General features: G+C 40.6%; 2 protein-coding genes across 3 annotated transcripts in view; one reads left to right on the top strand and one right to left on the bottom strand.

Moving 5' to 3' along the window:
• Positions 1-6,072: 6,072 nt before the first annotated feature.
• LOC114549155 (diamine acetyltransferase 1) lies at positions 6,073-14,659 on the bottom strand. The gene is made up of 6 exons (XM_028569362.1): positions 14,398-14,659; positions 12,943-12,994; positions 12,421-12,501; positions 9,107-9,208; positions 8,983-9,023; positions 6,073-7,423 (listed from the first exon to the last, which is right to left on the bottom strand). The coding sequence occupies exons 1-6, from the start codon at positions 14,458-14,460 to the stop codon at positions 7,247-7,249; spliced, it is 516 nt and encodes a 171-aa protein (XP_028425163.1). The 5' UTR covers positions 14,461-14,659; the 3' UTR covers positions 6,073-7,246.
• A 2,202-nt stretch (positions 14,660-16,861) lies between these two features.
• The window catches only part of acot9.1 (acyl-CoA thioesterase 9, tandem duplicate 1), a 22,620-nt gene continuing 12,482 nt past the window's right edge, over positions 16,862-26,999 (top strand). Inside the window, exons 1-3 of one of the 2 annotated variants that reach the window (XM_028569425.1) lie at positions 16,862-17,096; positions 21,118-21,215; positions 25,386-25,412. In XM_028569425.1, coding sequence (XP_028425226.1) covers positions 17,083-17,096; positions 21,118-21,215; positions 25,386-25,412 — 139 coding nt within the window. In that variant the 5' untranslated portion in view covers positions 16,862-17,082. The remainder of the gene's footprint in view (positions 17,097-21,117; positions 21,216-25,385; positions 25,413-26,999) is intronic. The other variant, XM_028569426.1, reaches the window with a different exon arrangement.

Raw genomic sequence — 26,999 nt, 5'->3', positions numbered from 1 at the left:
TGGCATCTGACTGAGGCAACGCCATTTCTTCATCAGTTATTTAACCAAACACACACTTTTAAATTTGGCTTATGAGCAAAATGGTAATTTATACAGCTGTGACTTCAGACGGAGAATAATTTAAAATGTATATATATTAAGATGCACAACTATAATTAGAAGTATAGCTGCTTAAGATAAACTTTGTGGTGTCTTGACTCCTCTGTTACATTTCTCATTGTGACATGTTGGTACATCTTTGTCTCCTGATGAATTATTGAGGATATTTAAAGGTCCTACGACATGCTGCTTTTTGGATGCTTTTATATAGACGTGGTCCCCTAATACTGTATCTGAAGTCTCTTTTATATAGACCTTAGTGGTCCCCTAATACTGTATCTGAAGTCTCTTTTATATAGACCTTAGTGGTCCCCTAATACTGTATCTGAAGTCTCTTTTATATAGACCTTAGTGGTCCCCTAATACTGTATCTGAAGTCTCTTTTTATATAGACCTTAGTGGTCCCCTAATACTGTATCTGAAGTCTCTTTTATATAGACCTTAGTGGTCCCCTAATACTGTATCTGAAGTCTCTTTTATATAGACCTTAGTGGTCCCCTAATACTGTATCTGAAGTCTCTTTTATATAGACCTTAGTGGTCCCCTAATACTGTATCTGAAGTCTCTTTTATATAGACCTTAGTGGTCCCCTAATACTGTATCTGAAGTCTCTTTTATATAGACCTTAGTGGTCCCCTAATACTGTATCTGAAGTCTCTTTTATATAGACCTTAGTGGTCCCCTAATACTGTATCTGAAGTCTCTTTTATATAGACCTTAGTGGTCCCCTAATACTGTATCTGAAGTCTCTTTTATATAGACCTTAGTGGTCCCCTAATACTGTATCTGAAGTCTCTTTTATATAGACCTTAGTGGTCCCCTAATACTGTATCTGAAGTCTCTTTTATATAGTCCTTAGTGGTCCCCTAATACTGTATCTGAAGTCTCTTTCATATAGACCTTAGTGGTCCCCTAATACTGTATCTGAAGTCAGAGAAAGGAGAGGTAACGTTGCTCCTTATGACCTCATAAGGAGAAGATTCCTGATTGGTCCATCTGAGCTTTCATTTTCTCAAAGGCAGAGCAGGATACCCAGGGCTCGGTTTACACCTATCACCATTTCTAGCCACTGGGGGGCCATAGGCAGGCTGGGGGAACGCATATTAATGTTAAAAAAAACTCATGAAGGGAAATTGTCATGCCATGGGACCTTTATAAAGGACTTAAAAGTGCTGAAAAAACGCACTTATAAGTTCAGATCTTTATTGTCCCTCGAGAGGCCACAAACACAATGTACAAGAGGACATGGGTTATTATGGGACATGTCTGTTTGAACGGTAGCCATGATAAAGGGCTGCTGAGCAGTGCAATTAGGTGGTTTTATTGCACTTGGAACAAAGGAACCTGTATTGCCTTTTACCCTGGGTGAACTATATCTCCAACCAGGAGGGAGAAGAATAAATATGTGTGCAAATCATTATTATTTATTTACTAAGATACTTTTCTAACGTGAGCAAATAATAAGCAGAAAGTCATTTTTATTTATATATAAAAAAGTAAAACTTCTAACGTCAGCTTGTTCGATGTGAATATTGTTCTAGTTTCTTCTCTCCTCTGTGACAGTAAACTGAATATCTTTGAGTTGGGCTTTTTGGGAAACACTGATCCACATTTTTCACCATTTTTTAGACATTTTAGAGACCAAACAACTACTGTAATCTTTAGTTGCAGCCCTGGTAATCATTATACATGAGGTTGGAAGTCTTGTTTAAAACCCAGACTACACACATGGGAAACCTGGAAATGCAAAATGATTCTATAGAAAAATGTCTCTCTTCCTCTTTTATCATGAACTCAGGCACGTTGACTACGTTTTCCCAGTGAGCAGATTGGTCTGTGTTCGGGCTGTTGGCAGGTTTTTAATCCGAGCCTCAGAAGTTAATCTGCTCCAGGATCAGGCGCACGGACCCTTTTTTTCTGCGGTTAAACTTGAAAAGTGGATTCGTACAGGCCCTAAACGCACCTGCAACAGGCGCTTTATGCCGTGCGCTTAGAGCGTTAAAATAGGGCCCTGTATTTTAGTTTAGACTTTTGTTTACTAGCTTTAGTTTAGTTACTTTTCAGAGTGTGTTTGCTAGCTTAGCTTAGTTTTTCAGAAAGATTTAGTTTTAGTTTTTAAACATTTGCATAAAACAAGCATGTTTCTCTGCCCCCATGTTGATAACAGCATTAAAACTTGAACATTATCTATATTTAGAACAGGTAAAAAATGTGAGTAATTTGCAATTACTAATAGTTTTAATTTAAATTGACTTTTATTAGGTTTTTAACCTGGCAATATAGTTTCAGTTTAAGTTTAGTTTTTCTTGAAGGTTTTAGTTTATATTTAATTCAGCTTACTAAGTATTTTTCACTGCTTATTTTGGTTTTGAATTACTATAATAGCCCAAAGATACAGTATCTCACAAAAGTGAGTACACCCCTCACATTTTAGTAAATATTTCATTATATCTTTTAATGGGACAACGCTGAAGAAATTACACTTTGCTACAATGTAAAGTATTAAGTGTACAGCTTGTATAACAGTGTAAATGTGCTGTCCCCTCAAAATACATCAACACAAGTGATGTGAAAATGTCCAAAACTGTACACTAATACTTTACATTGTAGCAAAGTGTAATTTCTTCAGTGTTGTCCCATTAAAAGACAGAATAAAATATTTACTAAAATGTGAGGGGTTGCACCCACTTTTGTGAGATACTGTATAACCCTGATCTCAGCGCGTGGAACCGGCCTCAGGTGGCTCTGAGCTGTGCCTTGTTTGCTCTGTAGACTGTGTGTGTGTGTGTGTGTGTGTGTGTGTGTGTGTGTGTGTGTGTGTGTGTGTGTGTGGGTCATGTCCTGTGGCTGTGCTTGCAGCACTTCCTCATATAACCGCACAAAGTTCTTTTGTTCACCGAACGTAATCGCAAAACCAGACGTGGATGCTGTCTTCAGTGTGAATATTTTAATATTTTTTTAATAATATTAATCCCATTCCCTCTCTCTTTTTTTGTCCTTTCCTCTTGTCTGGTTTAGCTGATGTTAACGTTTCTGCACACAGGACGGAGGATATGACGCAACTCTCCTCTGCCGTTTGAAACTTTAAGGGCTAAACTAAGTTTATGTGGCTTTTAAAAAAATAACAAGCGCTGATTGGAAACATTTGTCGGCTATAAACAAACTTTTTAACACACACAGAGCAGCAGGATAAATCAACGAGACTGCGTATGTCAAAGGGAACAGTCTGGGAAAGCATCCACCGCGTGTGTTTTAAGAGCATTCTTGTTTGAAAGTTCCTCAAATCTTCTAAAAATACTTTGTAAAAACATATTCAGACGTGCTTGCCAAAATATCGCATGTGGACAAAGTGCCAAAGTAGCACAGATAGCTCAAGGTTTTCTCTGAGAAAAGCAACGTTGATTACAAACATCACGGGACAGATTCTGGTAACAACGGCATCAAGTCTCTGAATCACTGGATATGTTATTATTAGTCTCCATCAGGGGAGATATTGTTACAGATGTTCACTTTTTTCCAGTTGCACAGCTACAAATTATACAGCTTTTCAATTTATTTCAATGTAGCCTGGTTTTTATTTCCCCCCTCTGTGAGTTGATGTGGAACTTGATGGTTAGATACATCAGACAGGAAAGACTCTGTGTTGCTGCCTCATATAAAAAGCAGAAGTTGTTTTTTGAAGTACTGTACTTGAGTACAATTTTTTTACATACATTCGACTATACCTCAGAGGGAAATATGTTTCTTACATATTTCTTCATATTTAAGTATCTGAAATTGGCTGGAACTCTTAGCTTTTATTCACCGTGTACGTGTGTACTGCTACAGTTGGCGCGTAAAACGCATCGCCAAGTTTCAAAGTTCCTTCTTGACGTTGTGATCTTCAGTTGTGGCTGAGATTATTTTGTCAAAGGAACTCTGAAACTAGTCTCGCATTGCCAGACCTTCCTCCACAGCGCTGCGGAGGAGAGTCTGGCTAGTCCACACAGGGGTTTTTTTGACATGGGAGAAAAACATGCTCTGGTTTATTGGCATTTCTTTAAACCAATCACAATCGTCTTGGCTAAGCTCCTGAAAGAGCTGCTGCGAAATAGCCTCAGGAAGGAACTTGTTTTGGTGGAACGTGTGTACGTTCAAAAGTAGTTTTAGTCGTGCGACAGAAAACTGGATTGGATTGGACAGAGAGTCTAGATAGCTGTCTGGATTTACCCTGCAGAGATCTGAGGAGCAGTTAACCATAGTCCTCACAAATCAGCTGGAGGTTAGAACGCCAACAGAGGAATCCCGGAAGTGTAACATTGTGGATATAGACTAAAAATACCCTAAAAACGGAGCAAACTCAAACATCTGCTGAGGAAGACCACATGGAAGGATCAAAAGCTCCAGAGGAGCTACTAAATGTACCAACATGCAACGCCATCTTCAATATACAGTACAGGCCAAGAGTTTGGACACACCTCATTCAATGTGTTTCCTTTTTATTTTCATGACTATTTACATTGTAGATTCTCACCGAAGGCATCAAAACTATGAATGAACACATATGGAATTATGTACTTAACAAAAAAGTGTGAAATAACTGAAAACATGTCTTATATTTTAGATTCTTCAAAGTAGCCACCCTTTGCTTTTTTTGATAACTCTGCAAACCCTTGGTGTTCTCTCATTGAGCTTCATGAGGTAGTCACCTGAAATGGTTTTACCTTCACAGGTGTGCTTTGTCAGGGTTCATTAGTGGAATTTGTTCCCTTATTAATAAAAAAGCAAAGGGTGGCTACTTTGAAGAATCTAAAATATAAGACATGTTTTCAGTTATTTCACACTTTTTTGTTAAGTACATAATTCCATATGTGTTCATTCATAGTTTTGATGCCTTCAGTGAGAATCTACAATGTAAATAGTCATGAAAATAAAAAGGAAACGCATTAAATGAGGTGTGTCCAAACTTTTGGCCTGTACTGTATACTCAGCACTTTCCACCGCTTTTTATATTTGAAGCAAACTTAACATATGCAAATATTTGCATGAACATTAAAAGATTTAACAACTAAGACATGAACTGAACAATTTTCAGACATGTGACTAACCGAAATGGAATAATGTGTCCCTGAGCAAAGTGGGAGGGGTCAAAATCAAAAGTAGCCCCCAGTATCTGGTGTGGCCACCACCTGCATTAAGTACTGCAGTACATCTCCTCTTCATGTACTGCACCAGGCCAGGTCTTGCCTGTACCTGTTCCCGCAGGTGTGATATTCAGACGTACCGAATCCGATCCTACGCAGGTGTTGTTACACGGGGGTCTGCCGCTGCGAGGACGATCTGCTGTCCTTCCGGTCTCCCTGTAGCGCTGTCTCAGGCGTCTCACAGTAGGGACATTGCAAACGTATTGCCCAGGCCACATCTGCTGTCCTCGTGCCTCCTTGCACCCTGGGCGTCTTTCTTTTGGTGTTTTTCCAGAGTCAGTAGAAAGGTCTTTTTTTTACTTTCCTAATTTTCCTGTAACTGGGACCTTAATTGCCTAGCCCCTGCAAGCCATTAACCTAATTCTAACCCTAATCCTAAAACCAAGTCTTAACCCTCAAACAGCCCTTTAACCTTGTGGGGTCCAGCATTTTGGGCCCCACAAGTATACTGTATTCCCCAGTTTTTGGATCCCACGAATATAGTAAAACAGGTACACACACACACACACACACTCATCCTTTGCAGACCCTAGACAGATCTATCCCAGCTAGTCCAAAACAGTTTAATTTATGTTAGCTATTCAATTTTAGGAAGAATAAATCAAGTCCTGAACATGTTACACCTTTACCCCGTTTCACATTCGTAAACAACCAGTCTAAATGGCCCCGAGTTGATTTCCTGTTGCAGTGAATGTGAATGACATCAACGGACACAGGCCAGGCTGTTGCCTAGTAATGAAAATCCATTGAAAAGGCCTGTAGTGTGCCAAAAGATGAGACCACCACGAAATGTGCGATAAGTTAGTTTTATTGCAAACTTATGTCATATTAACCCTTCCGGCACATCAAATACAAACCATAATGAAAAGTTAAAATAAAATGAAATGATTTCAGAGTTGACCGAGTGCTGCAGGACCTGGAGATGAGTTGTTGCTCTTCAGTCCCCTCGTCTCAAAGTTAACGGCTTCTTTTGGTAAGAGGTCTGAAATAAAGTCTGTGGTTAACACCAGCTTTAGAGATCCTGAAGCCTTTACGGGTCTTAGCAAGTGGCTAGATCAGAACACCGAGGCTGTCGGGACATTAAACGCAACACTACTCACTGGGCCGCCTTCACAGCCTCGTGTTTACACTCGGGCTCCTGCAAACTATTTAAAAAAGGTGCTATGTTGTAGCCTAAAAAAATAAAAACACGCATCACATCACTTAGAGCACCTTTAACCCTTGTGTTGTCTTCCCGTCAACTTTGAAAAAACCCTTTTTTCCTGAAGTTTATAGCGCCTTTCCCCCCAACGTTTTAAATTGTTACATTTTTCTTCTACACATTTTCAGCGCTTATTTCTACGTCCCATATTTTCAGGTCAATGTGACCTGAAGTCAACACAAGGGTTAAAGCTCCAGTAAAAGTGCACAAAATCCAATCAGAAGTTGGAAGCTCATTGGTGGTAAAGTTGTAGTCATGCGACTGTGATGTAGTTTGTTTAAAGCCAATAGTTTACTTCAGGCGATTGCATTAAAGCTTGAAAAGCATCAAACTTTGCGTTTGCCAGAGAGCTTTATTTTCTGTACTAACCCAAAGAGAAAGAAAGGTGGCGGTTTGACGCTAACTTAGTCGACAAAAATTCGTCATCACTGCAGCACTCTTTTAGCAAAAGACAACAACAACAAAAAAAAGCTTACAAAGTTTATGAACTACATGCAGAAACATATTACTGTGATACACAATTTCCCCTTTTTGAAAAGCTGAACTCGTTCGTCTGACCGGAGAGGAGACGCGGAGATGCTGACTGATTCCTGAGCAGGCTGCTGCGCCGCCGCCAACCGCGTACTCTCACCCACGAGAGCTAGCTAAAGTGGCGACGAGAATCGGATTCAATTAAATGACTCGTCAAGAACAAGCAGCCAAGCTCTCCGCCTCAGCTCGGCCTCTGGCGTCTCCCGCTCCTCTGGCGCGAGCCGGACCGCCTTCACTCCTCGGCCGGAGTGCTCATCTTGACCAGGCTGTTCTTGTCGAACCTGAAGAGCCTCCAGCCCTCCTCCTGAGAGAGGTCCTCGGCGCCGCGCCGCTTGTAGAACTGGACGGACGGCTCGTTGTTCTCGGCGACCACGAACATCATGCCGGTGCAGCGCGTCTTCATCGCCAGCTGGAAGACAAGGAGAGAGTCGCGGTAAAAAAAAAAATTTGTACTTCCGTTAAAACGTTTAGGGAGTCACCGGTAAGTTTGAGAATAGTTTAGATTTTAGCGGCCGGGTTAGCTCCGTTGGTAGAGCAGGCGCACATATATACACTAGGGCTGTGCTCGATTGAAGAAATTCTTAGTCGACTAACACTCATTCAGTTGTACCGACTGATCGATTAGTTGATTTAATCGACAGATTTGTAAGTTTCTCTGCAAAGAGTCGTGCAAAAGCACCACTTTAATTCTTGTGTTTACCAGAGATGTGCTCGTACGTTTCTTGGAAATAAGTCATTCAGCATGAAAAAAAGCATCAAACATGACTAATGGACTAAAGAGATCTAAGTTGACTAAGACCAAAACGACAGATTAGTCGACTAATCGACTAACAGGGAGCAGCCCTAATATATACACATACACTGGGAGACTCTCGCTCTCTGACTTTTTATTTTCATTTCATTTTGTGCTTTTAGACACGTTTATATTTTACTTCCACTTAATCTCCTTTTTAGTTTTACAATCTTTCTTCCTATTCCACACGTGTCAAACTTTTTTAGGCCTTTATTTGACAGGAGAGACGTGCAGCAAAGGGTCGCAGGTCAGAATTGAATCCACAGCCGCTGTGGTAAGGACCGAGCCTCTGTACATGGGGCGCACTCTCTACCAGGTGAGCTACCTAGGCGCCCCAGCCAACCTAGTTTGTTGCTTTTTCTTACTTTTGGCGACACTTTTTCTATGATGGCAAAGGAACTTTTATGCTGACTTTTTTCAGGACTTTGTTGACCAAACTGTAAGTGAGAAAGCTATGTGAGACATGCAACAATACAATCAAAAGATACTTGACTTTTTTTAAATAAAAGCATGTCAATAAAATAAACGTGTGTGGCCTTTAATGTGATTCTCATTTCCAGTGTGGCCCTTTAGTGAAGCTGAGTTTGATACCCCGGTCCTATGCAGTTTTGTGTTCGGAGATTGGCGGAGATTACGTGGTAGCTGGAAGCTGTTGTAACATTTTGTTTCTTTTCCCATCGGAAACTTCTACTGGCAGAAGTTTGAATCGCTGAACCAATCTACGATTTTTGCAGTTCCTAGAACGTAAAGTTCCTAGAACACAACGTTAGAACCTAGAATCCTTTTTTTTCTCGTGCTCCGACTGGACCAATTTGGGGATTTTTAAGTTCCTCTGGCCACAGTTCCTGTAACTCTTTCAGCTCCTACTTCAGGGAAGGGTCTTTTCTGCATAGTGGTGGTTAGATGGCTGCGTCATAATAACAAAAGGCCAGTTCCTATGGCCACTTGGCCAGTGTGAATGCAAATGGTAAAACCAGTTTTGGGGGAAGAGTAGTTAGTAGAACTGTTGAGAAGTGGACTGTTCCTAGAACTACGTTCCTGTAACTACTTGGTCGGAAAGAGGCTTATGACGAGAGCGGTGGTTCAAAAGGTCGGGAATCGGGGCGAACAACGGCCCCATTTTGGTATTTACTCTGTTTGGACGCCGAGCTTTGCTTCGTAAAAAACATACTCACATCACTGATGTGGCGCAGGAGCTCTGAACCGATGCCCAGTCCTGGGAAGAGAAGAGAGAGAAGTCATTAATAAAGAAGCAGCTCATTAAAAAGGTGGACTGGACGAGTTGGGGGTGTTTCTTACCTCTGTACTGATCCATCACGTAGAACTCCTCCAGGTACAGCTGTTTGCCGACCCAGGGGTCATAAGTGAAGTAGTACATGACAAAACCGACCACCTTCGGATCTGCAGAGACACGGTGAGGAAACGGGTGAGTATCCGGCAGCTGCGTGTACTATTATACATTCATATTGTTTGGTTATACTTTCATGTAGAGCTGCAAAGATTCAGCAATATTGATTAACCGCCAAGTCTTTTTAAATCAATTATAAATCAGTTTTTTTAATGGAAAAAAAAAAGCTTGTTAAATGTGAATATTGTTGTAGTTTCTTCTCTCCTCTGTGACAGTAAACTGAATATCTTTGAGTTGTGGATAAAACAAGACATTTGAGGACATCAGCTTGGGCTTTTGGGAAACACTGATCCACATTCTTCTCCATTTTATAGACCAAACAACTAATCGTTTAAGAGAGAATTGAAAATGAGAAATGAAAATAGTTGCAGCCTACCTAAATAACATTTATATCTTTAGCCTACTTCTTGTGCGGTTTGGGCGTGAAATTCTTGCCTGGTCCTACCAGACTCTGGTCCTACCAGACTCTGGTCCTACCAGACTCTGGTACATTTCATTGGTCCAGAGAGTCTGGCCACTCGCCAGTGTTAACTTCCTTGAAGGCGGGTACTCTGTTGAAGTTTAAAACTATTGGATCAGCCCAGAGCCACTCTGGATCTGCCAGAACCAATCGCCAATGTTTGGTCGTGACGTCTGCTTAGCATCACTAGCGTTAGCCGTAGCCGACTCCTTCACCACTAACGGAGCGAGCTGGAAAATCTAACTTTTCCTGAACCCCGTGGGGGAGGAGGGCCACAACATCATGGCCACCAACACAACTCAGCAAAGATTGTTCTTGCTCGGGCTTTAACTTCTGGATATTTGCCAGCGTTGCCACAACGGACGAATGGCTTCGCTAGCGTCTTTCTCCGCTCAAGTCCTTCTCCGCTCGCCATTACGGCACCACAACTCAAACTAGCGCACGGCCTCAATGTTCTCAGCAACTCCCTCTGTTCGCTGATTGGACCGCTAAATATTTGGCCGGAGAAAACCCAAGACTATACCGAAAACCCAGACGTTGGTCTAAATTTAAATTGAGCAGAAGTACGTAGGTGGGCGGAGCCAGGCTAGTGAATTTCCCCACTGGACAAGGTCTTGTGTAATCACAGAGAATGGGATCAAGGTAGAAAGTAACATACACAAAAACATTTTTATTGCTTTACTTCACTTCTGACTTGTTTTTTGTCAAGAACATCTGCCTGTTAACACTGAGCGGAGTTGTGAAGTAAAAGAATAATCATCTGACTTTTAACAAAGATCTGTAATGGGAAGAACATTTTTTTTTTTAACCATTTAAAAACAGGTAGTCTCATTGAGAGCTGGATCTCCTTTTCAAGATAGACTTATGTAAAAAAAAGCAAAAAAAAAAAAAACAAACAAACAGACACTTAAATTTTCACATTAAAGAAAAGCATTCACGGGTGCGATTGCAAAAACATAAGTACAACCTTCTGAAATGCTCAAGTGAGATAAGAGAATTCATAAATTTCACACGAAGCGTTCAACCATGAGATCGGAAGCGGAGTTATTTTACAGAAGAGTGAGCACCTGCAGCCGGGCGTCTCACTCTTTAACAAACACGCTCCAACAGGCTCCAAAGTTTCGATGTTTATCTGTAGTCTTACAAAAACAGGAAGCAGTGCAGGCTGTATGGTGTTCAGGCTGACACAGTCGGTCTGTGCAGGTGGGGGAAGCAACACTGCCATAAGTTCAAACTTAGAAGTGTTATTCTGGGAGGTGAGATCACTTACCACCTCCTGTTGTCGTCGGGTCAAAGTTGACTCATTTTCACAACGTTTCAAGATCAGAAATTTGGGTTTCAATAAGTCTCTAAAGCCATTCCTACTCCCTATTCAGTCCCTCCAGAAAAACGTGATTATGCAATCGCATAATTCAATTTCCGTTGCAAAAAAGTCCCATAATATATCTTAGCTGAAAGTTGAAAAATGTTGCGTTTACTTCACACAAGGGCAGCCATTTTCCCCTGTTGCCATGGGAATGTTATGAAGGGACGTAATTACTAGGGCTGCCACCTCTTAGTCGATTAGTCGACTAATTTTGGTCTTAGTCGACTAAGATTTCTTTAGTCGATTAGTCATTTTTTATGCTTATTCATGCTTAATTTATTTCAGGAAACTTCTGAGCACATTTTATGGTAAACACAAGATTTAAAGTGGTGCTTTTGCAGGATTAATTGTGTAGAAACTCAGTTTTACAGATGGTTAATTAACTACATTTATATTGTGCTTTTCTAGTCTTAACCACCTCTCAAAGCGCACAGCTCTGTCAATTAAATCAACTAATCGATTAGTTGACAAAATCCTATAAGTGTTAGTCAACTAAGAATATCTTTAGTAGAGGACAGCCCTAGTAATTACGCGACGTGAACATCATCAAAAAGCAGGGTGTTTCTCTTTTTCATCAAACCGCAGTTTTTGTAATTTCATTGCATAAATATCATATTCCATCGCATTTTTTTAAGAAAACGTGCCGCATAATCAAGGATTTTTGCCCTGCAACAATCACAAAAAAAAGGAAGGACTGGAAGGACTGACTATTGCAACCTGAACAAACTGGACCTTTCCTAAACATGGTCTGGGAGTGTGAACAGGTGCATGAGTTCTGGACTTCTTTTCTAGACATAGTTAGACTTGAGCTCTCTACAGCAAGGATTAACAAAGCCAAGTCATCGACTATAGACCTGTGGAAAAACACAGCAGCACAGGTATCAGACCTAATGACCTCAGCATCACAAGAACTAGAGGAGAGGGACTAGGCAAGGTGTGATCTTGGTTTATTTATAAAAGCTTTTTTTCTGACATTTCTCACTTTTTTCAACCCAATTCTTTTTCCCCCAAATGCTGTCAAATTGAATAAAAACACCCAGATTCAATGCAAGTAGTGAACTGATCATTTGTTTTTACTTGTGAAGAGCATTTTATGGAACCATCCTGCATTTTTTTTTTGTGACAATTTGGTTGAAAGGAACCAAAATTTCTGATAAAGGAACTTTTTGAAAATGGGTCAACTTTGACCCGAGGACAACAAGGAGGCTTAAAGACTTACAACTATAAATCACGAACAACATGCCAGTCACGTAATCAGGTAACGGGATTGAGTTACTTGTTCTTGAACGGTTTCCCAGTGAGGTAACCTGAGGGGACTCCTGAGAGTTGTGTACATTTTGTTTTTAAGGAGGAGGAGGAGGAGGAGGGCTGGCTCTTACCGTCACTGCTGGTCTCTCCTTGGATTTCAGCAATGATGCAATGGTAAAACGGGGTGTCACCAAATCCATCCTCAAGGAGTTCTGCAGGGGGGAAAAAAAACCTTTAAGCACGACAAAGAATTCTTCACATTATGTGTATACAGACAGATTGATCATTGACACAACTCCTAGTCCAAAAGCGATATTATAAAATTGCATTTCAGACATTTACTGTATTAATCATATATAACATAAGACTTTGGTAGGGTCATTTCAAGCACCGAAACAATTCGTACAACACAACATAAGTTCAGATTTGTTTTCAAAAGAGATTTGAGGACTTTTCAGAAAAGCCAACGTCATTGTTTCAGCTTTGGCGTCAAATTATCTCTTTACACATTGCTCTGGGAAACGCGTGGACATCACTGTACGGAAAGCTGAGTTTGTTCTGAACGTTTTGATATGAAAAACACACGGATCAGTTTCATGCAAATGCTTTATAAAAAAGGTAAATTTAAAAAGATCTGTTGAAAATGAACTCACCTTTTTCAGTCAGTGTCACCTGGTGCTCCATCTCTTCGTATTTGGCGAGCTCCTGGGTAACAAAGAAGGAAACGTGTTCTGTTTAGCACCTGAAAAGATTGGTTGATGCACCCAAATAAAACTGAATTTCTGAAGCCGAAACAAATATGTATTTGAGAGTTTAAAACATCAGATCAAAAACTTCATTATTTGATAAATACATAACATTAACAACCCTTGAATTGCATTTGTTGCTTTTTAAACTTGTCACTTTAAGGCTTTTTATTTTTTATATTCATGGTCAATAAACCTAGTCCAAATGACATACCTATTTTTTGAGTTAAAAAAAAACAAGAAGCTGAAATTATAAATTATTTTGCGTAATAGTTAAGATCAGAGGATGTCGAGTGGATCACCGACTGGTATCTTGTCATCTTGTAAGTTTAGTCAGGATATGTTTTGAAACAATTAACTTGTTTTTCAAATGCTATAAAATTGAATAAAAACACCCAAAATTCAATGAAAGTAGGGTGACCAGACTCGGACTTCAGGCTCCATGCTAGCAGCAAACTACAGCCACGTATAAAATCCCCCCCCCCCCCCGTCCCGAATTTTACCTAGTCTCATCTGGTCACCCTAAATAAAAGTAATCATTGATTTTGCCTGCGAAGATCGTTGTATGGAATACATCCATGCATCAGTGTTATTTTTGGGCAATTTAGTTATATATATATATATATATATATATTACGGATGCTTCAAAAATGAAGATTCATAGTTGTTGAGCCACTAAACCCGTAGTCATATCCGCATACAGCTACTCATCAGCTGACATACATGCGGATAGATAGATATACATATAGATAGATCTGGTTGATTCATCAATCCCACTCCAATTGACAAAACATTTCATTTGCAGGTAATTTATAGACGAAAAACGATGAGCTGCACCAGCTTCTCAAATGTGATTAATTCCTGCTTTTCTTTTTGTCAGACGATTTTAATTCAATATATTTGCTTTTGGACTGTTGGTCGAAGGAGTCCTCTCGAGTGTAAAGGTTTTATTTTATTTTTTTTAATTTCCAGACTGGATTACTCGAAACGATTGTGATAATACTGATTAGTTACCGTATTAATTTAGTTGTGTTATTCGTGTACGGTCAGTAGTTAAGTAACGGTAATAACGGTTCATGAGCATCAACCTCGTATTGGTAAGAACATAAGCTGAAGGTAAGACTGACCATATTTGGACCACCGGCACTTAAACCGGATATGACTCGTCTAGCTGTACACAAAGACCACCGTCACTAATCTCACACTCGGACATCCACCGGACATTTTCCACCGGCCACTTTGTCACCAACAGACGGGTGATTCATCGTTTATAAGGCGTCGCCTGACTTTAAATGTCGTGTTACAAAACCGTTAATGGAAATAATATCATTTTAACGACCGCAGTTGTGGTTCTTGGCCTACCTTCACCAGTCGTAGTATATCAGACACGTCCCTGGGTTCAGCTTTTCGTAATTTATACTCCATTTTCTTCTTTTACTCTTTTTTCCTCTCGTTAGAAGTCCTCTGTATGTGAAGTGAAAGATTAGAAGTTTCTTCATTCGCTTCAGAGTGGCCTTTTCCCCACAGTCAGCCTCTGGTCCGGACGCGTTTGTTGAGACAAGATCATCCAGTAGTTATCACCCTCGGCTGGGTCGCTGCCGTTCATCTGAAGTCTCCTTTGTTTACCTCGCGCTCTTTATACCCGGTTCGTGCTGGATCGCGGTTGGTCCCTTCCCACAGCTCTCAGGTTTCTGACGAATCAGCGGCCCTCTCTCTGACCTTTTCTCAGCCAATCGGGGCACACGGAATGTTTACTTTAGCGTCTGTTTTCTTTCTGTCACATTTGTGGGCGTGGTTTGATCTGGCACATTTTATATTACATAAATGCAAAACAACAAATGTTACCCCGAATTGCAATGCTTTTTAATAATAATAATAATAATAATACATTTTATATATATAGCGCTTTTCATGGTAAGGTGAATTCAAGGAATACATTAAGTATCTCAAACTTATAGACACTAAAAACTATCATACTGTACGGGGAACTTTTGGAAGAGTAATGTATTTTGTTTTGTCTCTTGATAATTCATTTTATATACTTGTTTATTCACCCCCTTCTACGTACATATGATGTTATTAACACTATTTAGTATGCTATTTATTTAAAGTCATATTATTCTTTCTCTGGATAATTATTTTTTGATTATGTGTCTGAAATGTTGCCAACGATTTTCACAGAATTTGTTCCTTCGAGTTGCACATATTCTCTGATATTCTTGTTACTGTGAACTTTTGCACATTACCTGCTGAATATTTTGCATATCCCTGCACAAAACTGTCCAGCTCTTCATTTTAAAACAGATAAATTGCACATATTATTTTATAATGTTATTTTCTCATATTTTTATTGTCAGTTGTCTTATATTTTTTATGTTTCTTGACTGTTGCAGGACTTGCTTTTTTCTTACTAATTTTATTGTTATTGCATCAAAACACCAAGGCAAATTCCTTGTATTTGTAAACCTACTGTGCATTGTAGTGGATTAGAAGTAGAAAGTGGCATGAAAATAACTAACTGAATCAAAGAACAAGTACCTTAAATTTGTACTTAAGTTTTGCATGTTTACTTGACTTGAACTGTGAAAAAGTTAGCAGAAAAATAAGTATTGCAGAAGGTTCTATGCTGCAATGACTGAAAACACTACTGCATACACTTTAAAGTGTGTTAAAAACTTATAACAGTATATAATCAGTTAAATACCAACCATGCTAGTAACACAAGTGGAATTTTCCACCACTCCCAGAGGTCAGGTTAACTGAGGTTAGGCTATATATCACTGTTACAACCCTGTGCAATGGTGGTAAACATGCAAGCCCCACACTTAAAGTGGTACTCCAACAGCTATGCGTGACCCAGGGTCTGCAACCTGCGGCTGCTTAGCCAATCTCCAGTGACTCCTTGTGGCTTTGAAAAAAATAATAATATGGAAATGAATAACGGTTCTTTTTATTTTAACAATAAAGCTTTTTATTGATCATTGCTGTAGGCCTAAAGTGATGCTTAAATTCCCCATTTAGCCTGCATAACATTTCAGAAAGAACATTTAGGATAGCGGTTTAAGAACTGCTGCAGAAAGTAGGTACTTTCCCCATTAGTGTAAACAATCAATCTTGCAAACGGTTAAATTACCTTTTTTCAAACGCTGCCACCCTGAACATCTCACAAGCCCACTCCTGGATTAACGGCACCCCTTCATTCTACCATCCTCTTAAAATAATCTGTCTGGCTATCATTAAACTAGTCTGGACCCAGCTTCTTATGTGTTTATCTATCCCGCATAGGATTGACCCATCTCCATGAACAAATGGCTCTTTTCATAGTAAAGGTTGCTGACCCCTGATCTAACCCAGAAATGCAAGGTAATGTACAGAAGAAAAAAACAGAAAACCAAAACAAAAGAATAAATGTAGGATGTGGAATAAACAGCAAGGGGGTAGAATATGAATATGCTAAGATGTATAAAATATGAACGTGTGCAGCAGTTGCAGTGTGCAGTATGGCATTAGTAAACCATTATAGAGAGCAAATAGAAATAGTACAGAAGAGGTTGAGGGATTCGGTTAGTCACTTCTTTTATTTGATAATAAATCATATCTGTGGATGCCTTTATATTTAGTTTTATTGTGTATGTACATGTACTACTACATGTACTATCAGTTTATTTTGAGTTATCTATGTTTTTTTATTTATTTTTGTCAATATAGCCTTGCTGTTTTGAATCTGTTAGATATTGTTTTTGATAAATACAAACTCAATAGTGCTTGTAGAAATGATAATGTAGGCCTACTGAGAGAAAAGTAAGGACAAGAGGCTGACAAGCTGCAACCAGTCTCGTACGTAGCGTCTTGCGTCATCACGCAGTGGGCGTGGCCAAACACCAATACGGAAGCCGTTCCTGTGGTCCCGTGTGGTCCTGACTTGCCTGGCACCTTGGCACCGCAGTACCCTCAAGAGGAAAATCTGTGATATTTGTCCCTTTCTACCGAGCTCACCGGCTTCATTTGGACCCCTGACCTTTTAACGGTGACATCCGGGACACTACAATGCTCTCACCGAGGTCAGTGGGATTAAAAACGTTTCTCAAAGTCCTGTTGGTGATGCTGCTGCCTGGACTTTGCTAACATCTGTTAGCATATTTATAAGACAGCTAATTAATGTCAGGAATGCTAAGCAGTCTTTGAAACAACCTGTGTGTCAACGTTGTTTTTGTGTCGAGCTGTTGTTGTGGCTTCTTAACATTAAAAATGAAGGAATAAGCTCCACCTGGGGATAGTTACCAGGCCCAAACAGGGTGGGGACACGTCGTAGACATAAAGGGTGTGTCATGTTTAACACTGTGTAAAAGAAGAACCCGAGGGGGGGCGTTGATACTGTGGTCCACATGTGTCAAACTCAAGGCCCGTGGGCCAAATCTGGCCCCTCGCAGATTATGATCCGGCCCGCATAGCAATTTAGGTTCACAATACATTTTGGCCCACCTAGTTTTTGTCACTTTTTCTGACGTTTTTGTCACTTTTTCTGACGTTTTTGGGCACTTCTTTTCTATGATTGCTGAGGAACTTTCTCCTGACTTCTTTAGGACTTTATGTTGACCAAACTGTAAGTGAGAAGACTATATGACACGTGCAATAATACAGTCAAATATATTTAACTTTTTCGATTAAATAAAAGCCTATCAATAAACTAAACATGTCTGGCCCTTGATGTGATTCTTATTTTCCAGTGTGGCCCTTAGTGAAGTTGAGTTTGACACCTCTGCGTGGTCTGTGGAAGCCCTTTTACGCCAATCTAAGTCCGTGAGAAACGTTCTCAAAAACATCTATCTCAAAAATAATGACTTGACTTCTCAGATATCTCATTATTTTGAGGTACTAAGTTAGACAAAGCTTGGAAAAAGACTTCATGATTATGTTATTTGATTCCAAAGACACTCAACAACTAAGCATAATATTGCTGTTTTACATAACTTCAGATTACACCAAATACTTTTAAAAGGTCTGTCCCCTAAAGGCATTTATTAGTTTCTCACTTTGGGCAAAGTGGGAAAAACTTTGCATTTCCCCAAACTGCTGTATCTCGAAATCAGGGGTGTCAAATATACCCCCCCCTCCACCTTGCCCCCCCCCCCTCTCCTCCTCAATAGCTTCAGACACAGAAATGGCACATCCTAAGGAAAGCTCATTATGGGACTGGATCTAGTGTCTGTAATTCTGCACCAAGGCTGAATTTCGGGAAAGAAACGTCAGATACAGTATCAGGGGACCACTAAGGTCTATATAAAAGAGACTTCAGATACAGTATTAGGGGACCACTAAGGTCTACAGTGGGGGAAATAAGTATTTGACCCCTTGCTGATTTTGCAGGTTTGCCCACTTACAAAGAATGCAAAAATCTACAATTTTAATCATATGTACATTCTAACAGTGAAAGACAGAATCCCAAAGAAAATTCCAGAAAATCACATCATATGAATTTATTAAAATTGATAACCATCTGATGAGGAAAAACAAGTATTTGACCCCCTGGACAAACAGCATGTTAATATTTTGTAGAAAAGCCATTATTGGCCAGCACAGATGTCAAACGGTTTTTATAGTTGGTGACAAGGTTTGTGCACATTTCGGCAGGGATGTTGGCCCACTCCTCCCTGCAGACAGCCTCCAAATCATTCAGGTTCCGAGGTTGTCGCCTGGCAACTCGAATTTTAAGCTCCCTCCAAAGATTTTCAATCGGATTCAGGTCTGGAGACTGGCTAGGCCACTCCAGAACCTTGATGTGCTTCTTCTTCAGCCACTCTTTTGTTGCTTTGGCGGTGTGCTTAGGGTCGTTGTCGTGCTGAAACACCCATCCTCGACCCATCTTCAGCTCTCTCACTGAGGGAAGGAGATGTCGGTCCAGAATTCCACGATACATGGCCCCGTCCATCCTCCCCTCAATACGATGGAGTTGTCCCTCCCTTGGCTGAAAAGCACCCCCAAAGCATGATGTTGCCACCACCATGCTTGACGGTGGGGATGGTGTTCTTTGGGTTGTACTCGGTGTTCTTTGCCCTCCAAACACGACGAGTTGAGTTGAGGCCAAAAGTTCTATTTTGGTCTCATCTGACCACATCACCTTCTTCCAGGCCTCTTCTGAGTCGTCCAGGTGGTGAATGGCGAACTTCATGCGGGCCTGTACATGTTTCTTCTTGAGCAGGGGGACCTTGCGTGCGCTGCAGGATTTCAATCCATGACGGCGTAGTGTGTTACCAACCCTTTCTTTTGTAACTGTGGTCCCAGCTGCCTTCAGTTGATTCATCAGTTCCCCCCTTGTGGTTTTGGGATGATTCCTCACCGTTCGCATGATCAGGGACACCCCACGAGGCAAGATCTTGTGTGGAGGCCCAGACCGAGGGAGGTTGGCGGTGGTGTGGTGCTTCTTCCATTTCGTGATAACTGCACCGACAGTTGATCTTTTCTCTCCAAGTTGCTTTCCGATTCTCTTGTAGCCCATCCCAGCCTTGTGCAGATCAACAATCTTGTCCCTGATGTCCGTGAGAAAGCTCTTTGGTCTTGCCCATGGTGGTGATGTTGGATGCTGGTTGTTTGGGTGTTGACAGGTGTCTTTTATACAGGTAACGAGGTGAGGCAGGTGTATTTGATGTAGATAATTGGTTCGGATTGGGGCTGTGTCTTAAAGAAAGTCTAACTGGCTTGTAGGAGCCAGAATACTTGCTGTTTGTCCAGGGGGTCAAATACTTGTTTTTCCTCATCAGATGGTTATCAATTTTAATAAATTCATATGATGTGATTTTCTGGAATTTTCTTTGGGATTCTGTCTTTCACTGTTAGAATGTACATATGATTACAATTGTAGATTTTTGCATTCTTTGTAAGTGGGCAAACCTGCAAAATCAGCAAGGGGTCAAATACTTATTTCCCCCACTGTATATAAAAGAGACTTCAGATACAGTATTAGGGGACCACTAAGGTCTATATAAAAGAGACTTCAGATACAGTATTAGGGGACCACTAAGGTCTATATAAAAGAGACTTCAGATACAGTATTAGGGGACCACTAAGGCCTATATGAAAGAGACTTCAGATACAGTATTAGGGGACCACTAAGGTCTATATAAAAGAGACTTCAGATACAGTATTAGGGGACCACTAAGGTCTATATAAAAGAGACTTCCGATACAGTATTAGGGGACCATTAAGGTCTATATAAAAGAGACTTCCGATACAGTATCAGGGGACCACTAAGGTCTATATAAAAGAGACTTCCGATACAGTATCAGGGGACCACTAAGGTCTATATAAAAGAGACTTCCGATACAGTATCAGGGGACCACTAAGGTCTATATAAAAGAGACTTCAGATACAGTATTAGGGGACCACTAAGGTCTATATAAAAGAGACTTCAGATACAGTATTAGGGGACCACTAAGGTTTATATAAAAGAGACTTCAGATACAGTATTAGGGGACCACTAAGGTCTATATAAAAGAGACTTCAGATACAGTATTAGGGGACCACTAAGGTCTATATAAAAGCATCCAAAGAGCACCATGTCATGGGACCTTTAACACCGGAGTAGCTTACAAAAAACACTCCAGTCCTGCCTACCTGGAGCAGATGACCTATCTTAGAAGGCCTGCTAAGTGTTGCAGCATAACACTCAGCTGAGAGTAGAAAAAACTGTTGATACCGGACTGGAGCGTTCAGAATAGTTTTAGCTCACAGGGATTTCTACAAAAATAAGTTTACCTCATTATTTGAACCATCTTTAACGTGAAAATTGGACATTATAACATTGTACATATGACAGAAAGTACGAGAAAGCGTGATATGTCCCCTTTTAAACAAAGCTGAGTAACTGAACTGAAGTGTCTGATGACATCACAAGTTTGACATCCAGCAGCGAGTGCTGAGAGTCCGTCTGTCTGCTCAGCTGTTGACTGCCGAGCAGCAGGATTAAATCCAGTTATAATTAGAAGAGGATCACGCATGTGCATGGAACTGGACTCCTTGTCTTTAAGGTCATCTCAGGGGTTTGTTTGTGTGTTATGATCTCCCGTGTCCTCATGCCGGCTGCAGGTTCCTGCTGCTGAGGTCAGCTGCGTCCTTCACGGCCAGGTCCTTCTGCGCGGCGGGGGGCGTGTCCAAGCCTGGCACGGCGCCGGACATGGCAGAAGGTAAGAGACAGCAACCACGCTTCCTGTGGGATTTGATTTCCTGCCACCTGTTTTAATCAACATGTGCTGTCTGGCTGTGCAGGAAGTTTGCTGTTTGGATTTGGACTCTAGTTTTTGCTGACTGACCTGCTCCCAGACCTGTGATTCGATCCCCACGTGTCCGATTTCTTTCAGCAGTTCATATAGAAAATAACATAAATGGCAATTGAGTCTGATTATCAGGCACAGAAATGAAGACCACTACTTTTTAGATGAGAACATGTTTGTCTATGTAAAAATAGGCAGCTTTATTGATTCATAGTCATTTTGTCTAGGGCTGCAACTAACGATTATTATCATCTGTTGATTAATTTATCGATTACTCGATTAGTTGCATGGTCTATAAAATGTTAGAAATAGTTAAAAAAATAATTAAAAATATAAATCAGTGTTGCCCAAAAGCCCAAAATTATGTCTTTAAATGTCTTGTTTTGTCCCCAACTCAAATATACTCAGTTTACTGTCACAGAGGAGAGAAGACACTAGAACAATATTCACATTTAACAAAGCTGGAATCAGAGAACTTCTAGAAAAAAAAATGACTCAAATCGATTGTCAAAATATTTTGCCATTCATTTATTAGTTGACAACTAGTCGAATAATCTTTGTGGCTCTAATTTTGTTGTTACAACCTTTCAAGTGCCATGACTTTAGAGGGTCACTTTTCTGGACTTTGATGCCGTTTACAGTCATAATATGGGAGTTATATGTTGATGCAACACCTAGATGTAGGCTGTGAAAATGCCCTGAACGCTTTTCTCACAGTCCGTTAAGGTTATTGCTGCGTAATCTTGCATCATTTTCCGGTGTCAGGCTGGCAGCTCACACTGATTTATTTAGCCAATAAACTTCTGCTTCATGTTTTGGGGGACTTTCAGATAGGTACTCAGCGATCCAATACCGCGGACACATACAGTACATTCGGACAGTGATGGGGGGCCAAGGATAGGTCAGAGTTATCCTCGGCCTCATGTTACCTCACTTAAAAAAATAAAGAAATGAATTCCACACAGTGAGGTGTACAGATTTTAAATTGGGGAACATTTGAGTGAACTGGTATCAGATCGGTGCTCAATACTAAAAGACATCTGCAGTTGAGGTATCACAGTTTGATTGGTGCATCCTTACTTTCAGAGGATATGACAATAGAATTTCTCCGTGGCTCGTAGTAAATTACACGTATTCAGTAATACGCTTTATGCTGCGTTACAGACAACTAGGAACTGGAACATTTGTGATCTGGGATGAGAAAAAGTAGAATATAAAGCTAAACCAAAGTCCTGCTTGTAAACTCGGGGCAAATCCATCTACTAGTTATCTTAACGTCGCACAACAACGGCAGCACCCATGGAAGCGCGTATTATAAAAGGTAAACCATCAACTAAAAGGCAACGTAAAATGTATTGGCCTGTATTTAAGTAAGACAATATTTACGACACATTTAGATATGTTTCCGAGTATAAAAGTGCCGTAAAATAAAATACATAATGGCTTTTGTTACCTCATGCCTCATCTTTCCTCTTTTGTTTATATTTATGGTTTATATATGCAAGGAGGCCGCGCGGCTGAGAGTTTGTTGTGTTTAACGTTACACTTGCCAAATAAAAATCAGTTTGTCACGCTCAGCCATGTCTTTCTGACAGGAACGCAGCGTTAGTCCAGAATACTGCTTCCTGTCTGGAGTTCTCCCACACTGTTCCTCTTCTCCGTTCACTGCACCGGCTCCAGTAGGGCTGTGCAATTAATCAGAATGTTAATCGTGATCAAGATTTCGGCTCCTGATGATCATAAAAACAGAGCAACAGATAGACCTACAACCAATCAGAACAACAGATAGACCTACAACCAATCAGAGCAACAGACAGACCTACAACCAATCAGAGCAACAGAAAGACCTACAACCAATCAGAGCAACAGATAGACCTACAACCAATCAGAGCAACAGACAGACCTACAACCAATCAGAGCAACAGAAAGACCTACAACCAATCAGAGCAACAGATAGACCTACAACCAATCAGAGCAACAGATAGACCTACAACCAATCAGAGCAACAGATAGACCTACAACCAATCAGAGCAACAGATAGACCTACAACCAATCAGAGCAACAGATAGACCTACAACCAATCAGAGCAACAGATAGACCTACAACCAATCAGAGCAACAGATAGACCTACAACCAATCAGAGCAACAGATAGACCTACAACCAATCAGAGCAACAGATAGACCTACAACCAATCAGAGCAACAGGTAGACCTACAACCAATCAGAGCAACAGAAAGACCTACAACCAATCAGAGCAACAGATAGACCTACACCTAATCAGAGCAACAGATAGACCTACAACCAATCAGAGCAACAGATAGACCTACAACCAATCAGAGCAACAGATAGACCTACAACCAATCGGAGCAACAGAGACAGACGTCCCAGAAGCTGCAAGTCTAGGCAGGCTTCGACGACAGCAGACGAGATGGCAGCCATCTTTGTTGTAAACAAATTCAACCCAAGCGCTCTTTGAAGACGTGGCTGATTACGTTACTGTTGATCATCGTATAAAGCCCGCCCCCCTGACAATCTGATTGGTCCGAACAGCTTTGGTTGGAGCATAGTTGGGATTTCAATTTTGACCAAAAACTAGGGCTGTGCAATTAATCGAAATTTAATCGTGATTATGATTTTGGCTCCCAACGATCACAAAATCAGAATAATCGAGAAAAACAGTTATTTAGCTCATTACGTTTTGCAAGTAAACTCCTATTTTCTCTTGTGTTCTGAATGAAAAAATTAAGTTTAAATAGGAAAAGCATTAAGGCAAATTTCCCGTTTTTTTTTTTACAGTTGATTTATTTAACTTTTTCCACAGTTTTTTTAAGTTCAATAATTGCAACAGCTTTCCAGAAGTCAACGAGTAATCGTGTTAAATACTCGTGATTTCAATATTGACCAAAAACAATTGTGATTATGATTTTTTTTTTTTTTCGTAAGCGAGCAGCCCTAACATCCCGCTCACGACTCTGCTGCTGGCATACAGGGCAGTGAAGGGAAGTTCTCCTTCTAACCTCCAAGCCACGGACCATCCCTGCAGTCCTCTGTCTCTGGGTGATTGGCGTTTATCGGTGTTTTAAGCCCCCCAACGTCTCCTTCCAGGCAGCGCTGCCTGGAAGGCACTAGGATTAGGCAATGGTTATGGTTAGGGTTAGGTGCCTTGAAGTCAACGGTCACAGCGCTGCCTGGAAGGAGAAGTTGGGGGGCTTAAAACACCATCGAGTGTGATTGGCCCAGAGATTTGTACTGTTAGTCGGACCAAACAAGGGATTTAAAGACATTATCTTTGGCTTTAGGCATATGTTACAACCTGTATGTGTCCCTGTATTTTATGACATTCTAGTTCAAACTAACTGTTAATCGTTTTCAAATCGAAATCGCAATTTGAAAGAAAGCGATTAGCTATTTATCGAATGGCAAATATCGAGTTGAATATTTGGTGTAACATTTTTTTTTTTATTGCTTTACTGTTTTTTTTCATAATATAAATGCCGGAATAATGTGACATGTTCATGATAGTTTACAGAAACGTCCTATTTTTCAGTCGATCTTCAGTCATTCATTTTTTTCTGTAACTTTATTTAACATGATTGCAGAAAGTGCAACATGTAGCTAAAAATATTAATCGTGAATCGAATTAGAATGGCAATATCTGGCAAGGAAAGAAATTGCAACTTGATTTTTTTTCTTTTCACCAAAAATCATTCAGCCCTAGTTTCTTTGATTTGAGAAATTGAAGAAAAGAGTTAACTGACCTCCTGAAATGACCTCCCTGCTGAAGTCGGGACAGCAGAGTCAACCGGCTGATAACACACGTAGACATGCTGTGCAAGCACGCGCTAACCCTCATTTACTAAAAACAAACCCTCTAAGCGATAAGTACAGTGGCTTGGCTCGTTGTTTGTTTTGAGAGGGATGAACTTGAAGTGTTTGACATTTCTCGCTCCTGTGGCGGTGTAAGCTCTTCGGCGACTGTCTCAAGGCTGTAATGAAATGTAACATGTTGACATGTCTGTGTGAAATCCCCATACCATACCATAATCCCCCACCTTTTTCCTAATCATTTTTGTCTCTCCACAGGAGATCCACTTTTACACGTGTCTAATGGTGTGTGTTGGTAACCCGAGACAAATCATCTCTAACTATCTAAACCACACTGCTCCTACCTGTAGGGATTCTCTTCTAATTTGCGCGTTAATTCCTCCTGCATGTCACGACCGAACATCCACTGTCTTTCTTTACTTGTTTCGTGCACAGCAGCTTGTTACTGTGCACCTGTCGACATTTAACGTTCACGCCGGCTCCACGGTCGAGCTAATCCTCCTCCTGCAGCATTCGATGGTTGCGTCTGATAACCTTCTTTTTCTCCTTCCCTCTGTTGCACGGAGCTTCAATATTCTGTTACAGCTGGTTCCCACATGAATGGTTTTTTTCTTACTCTTTGTTGTTTGATATTGTCTCTCTGTCTGGGCCTAAATAAGCAAGAATTACAGACCTTTTACAGTTTGAATTCATCCTCAGATCACTAGGGCTGTCCTCCATATAAAGAAAATGTTAGTCAACTTATGCCTACTGGGCCTATCATACACTAGAAAACTCTGCAAAGACTAAAGTCTGACACCATCTCACATCTAAAGACAATCTGTTCTAATGCGTCTGGGTTTTAAGTCACAGACTGTAAGTTTTTACTACCAAGACTTCAAACTTCCGACGATATAAAACATGTTTGATTTCGTTGGAACATGGAGACGGGAAAAAGACTGACTTAAGACAGCTCGGACGGACTTTTCCGACCATCTTGGTGTACGGTCGGTGTTAACACTCGTGATTTATGGACTAATAGATTTGTTGGTTAAATGGACAGATGTGAAAAACGGAGTTTCTCCACACCGTGCAAAAGCACCACTTTAAAGCAACGCTAAAGCACTTTTCTGGTTCGGTCCCCCTACAGGTTGGAAGCGGAACTGTCCATTACGTCTCATTCGAACTACAGATCCACTACCCGATCTGGCAAACTTGCGTAGTGCGGTTGTAGCCGATAAGAGGGCCGCAAAGCAAATGCAGAAGTGCCGTTCACCCTGTTACGAGTTGATGAACCACTGAAACGATTTTGGAAACGTTATTTTAAGGTGCATAATTTTGGTGCAAGTTTGCCAGATCGGATAGAAGATCTGTAGTTCGAATGAGACATAAGAATAATGGTAATGGTAACGGGAATAGACAATTCCACCTCCAACCTGTATGGGGACCAAAGCGGAAAAGTGCTTTAGTGTTGCTATAAATCTTGTGTTTACCTGAGATGTGCTGATAAGTTTCTAGGAAATAAATCATTAATGGACTCCAGAAATCTAAGTCGACCAAGACCAAAACTACCAATTAGTCGACTAAAAGACGCGGCGGCCCTACAGATCGTTCTGCTTTTGTAAGCATGATTAGTTTTGCGCACTAAAGCACCATGAAATTGAGGTGCAAGTTGTGTTTATTTAGCGATTGTGCTGCAAAACCCAAACACATCATGTTACAGTGAAAATAACTGAACTGGTTTCCCAGAAGGCTCCAGCTGTAAAAACAAAAGTGGTAACAGCCTCTTTGTTTCTTACGGAGACAGTATGAAACATATAGCCTTGAACATTTGGTGCAAACACTGCAGTGCACACGCACACACACGCACACGCACACACCTACACAGACCCA

This window comes from Perca flavescens, chromosome 22 (genome assembly GCF_004354835.1).
Source record: "Perca flavescens isolate YP-PL-M2 chromosome 22, PFLA_1.0, whole genome shotgun sequence".
In the NCBI taxonomy this organism is placed as follows: Eukaryota; Metazoa; Chordata; class Actinopteri; order Perciformes; family Percidae; genus Perca; species Perca flavescens.
This window is presented reverse-complemented; position numbering and strand designations above follow the sequence as displayed.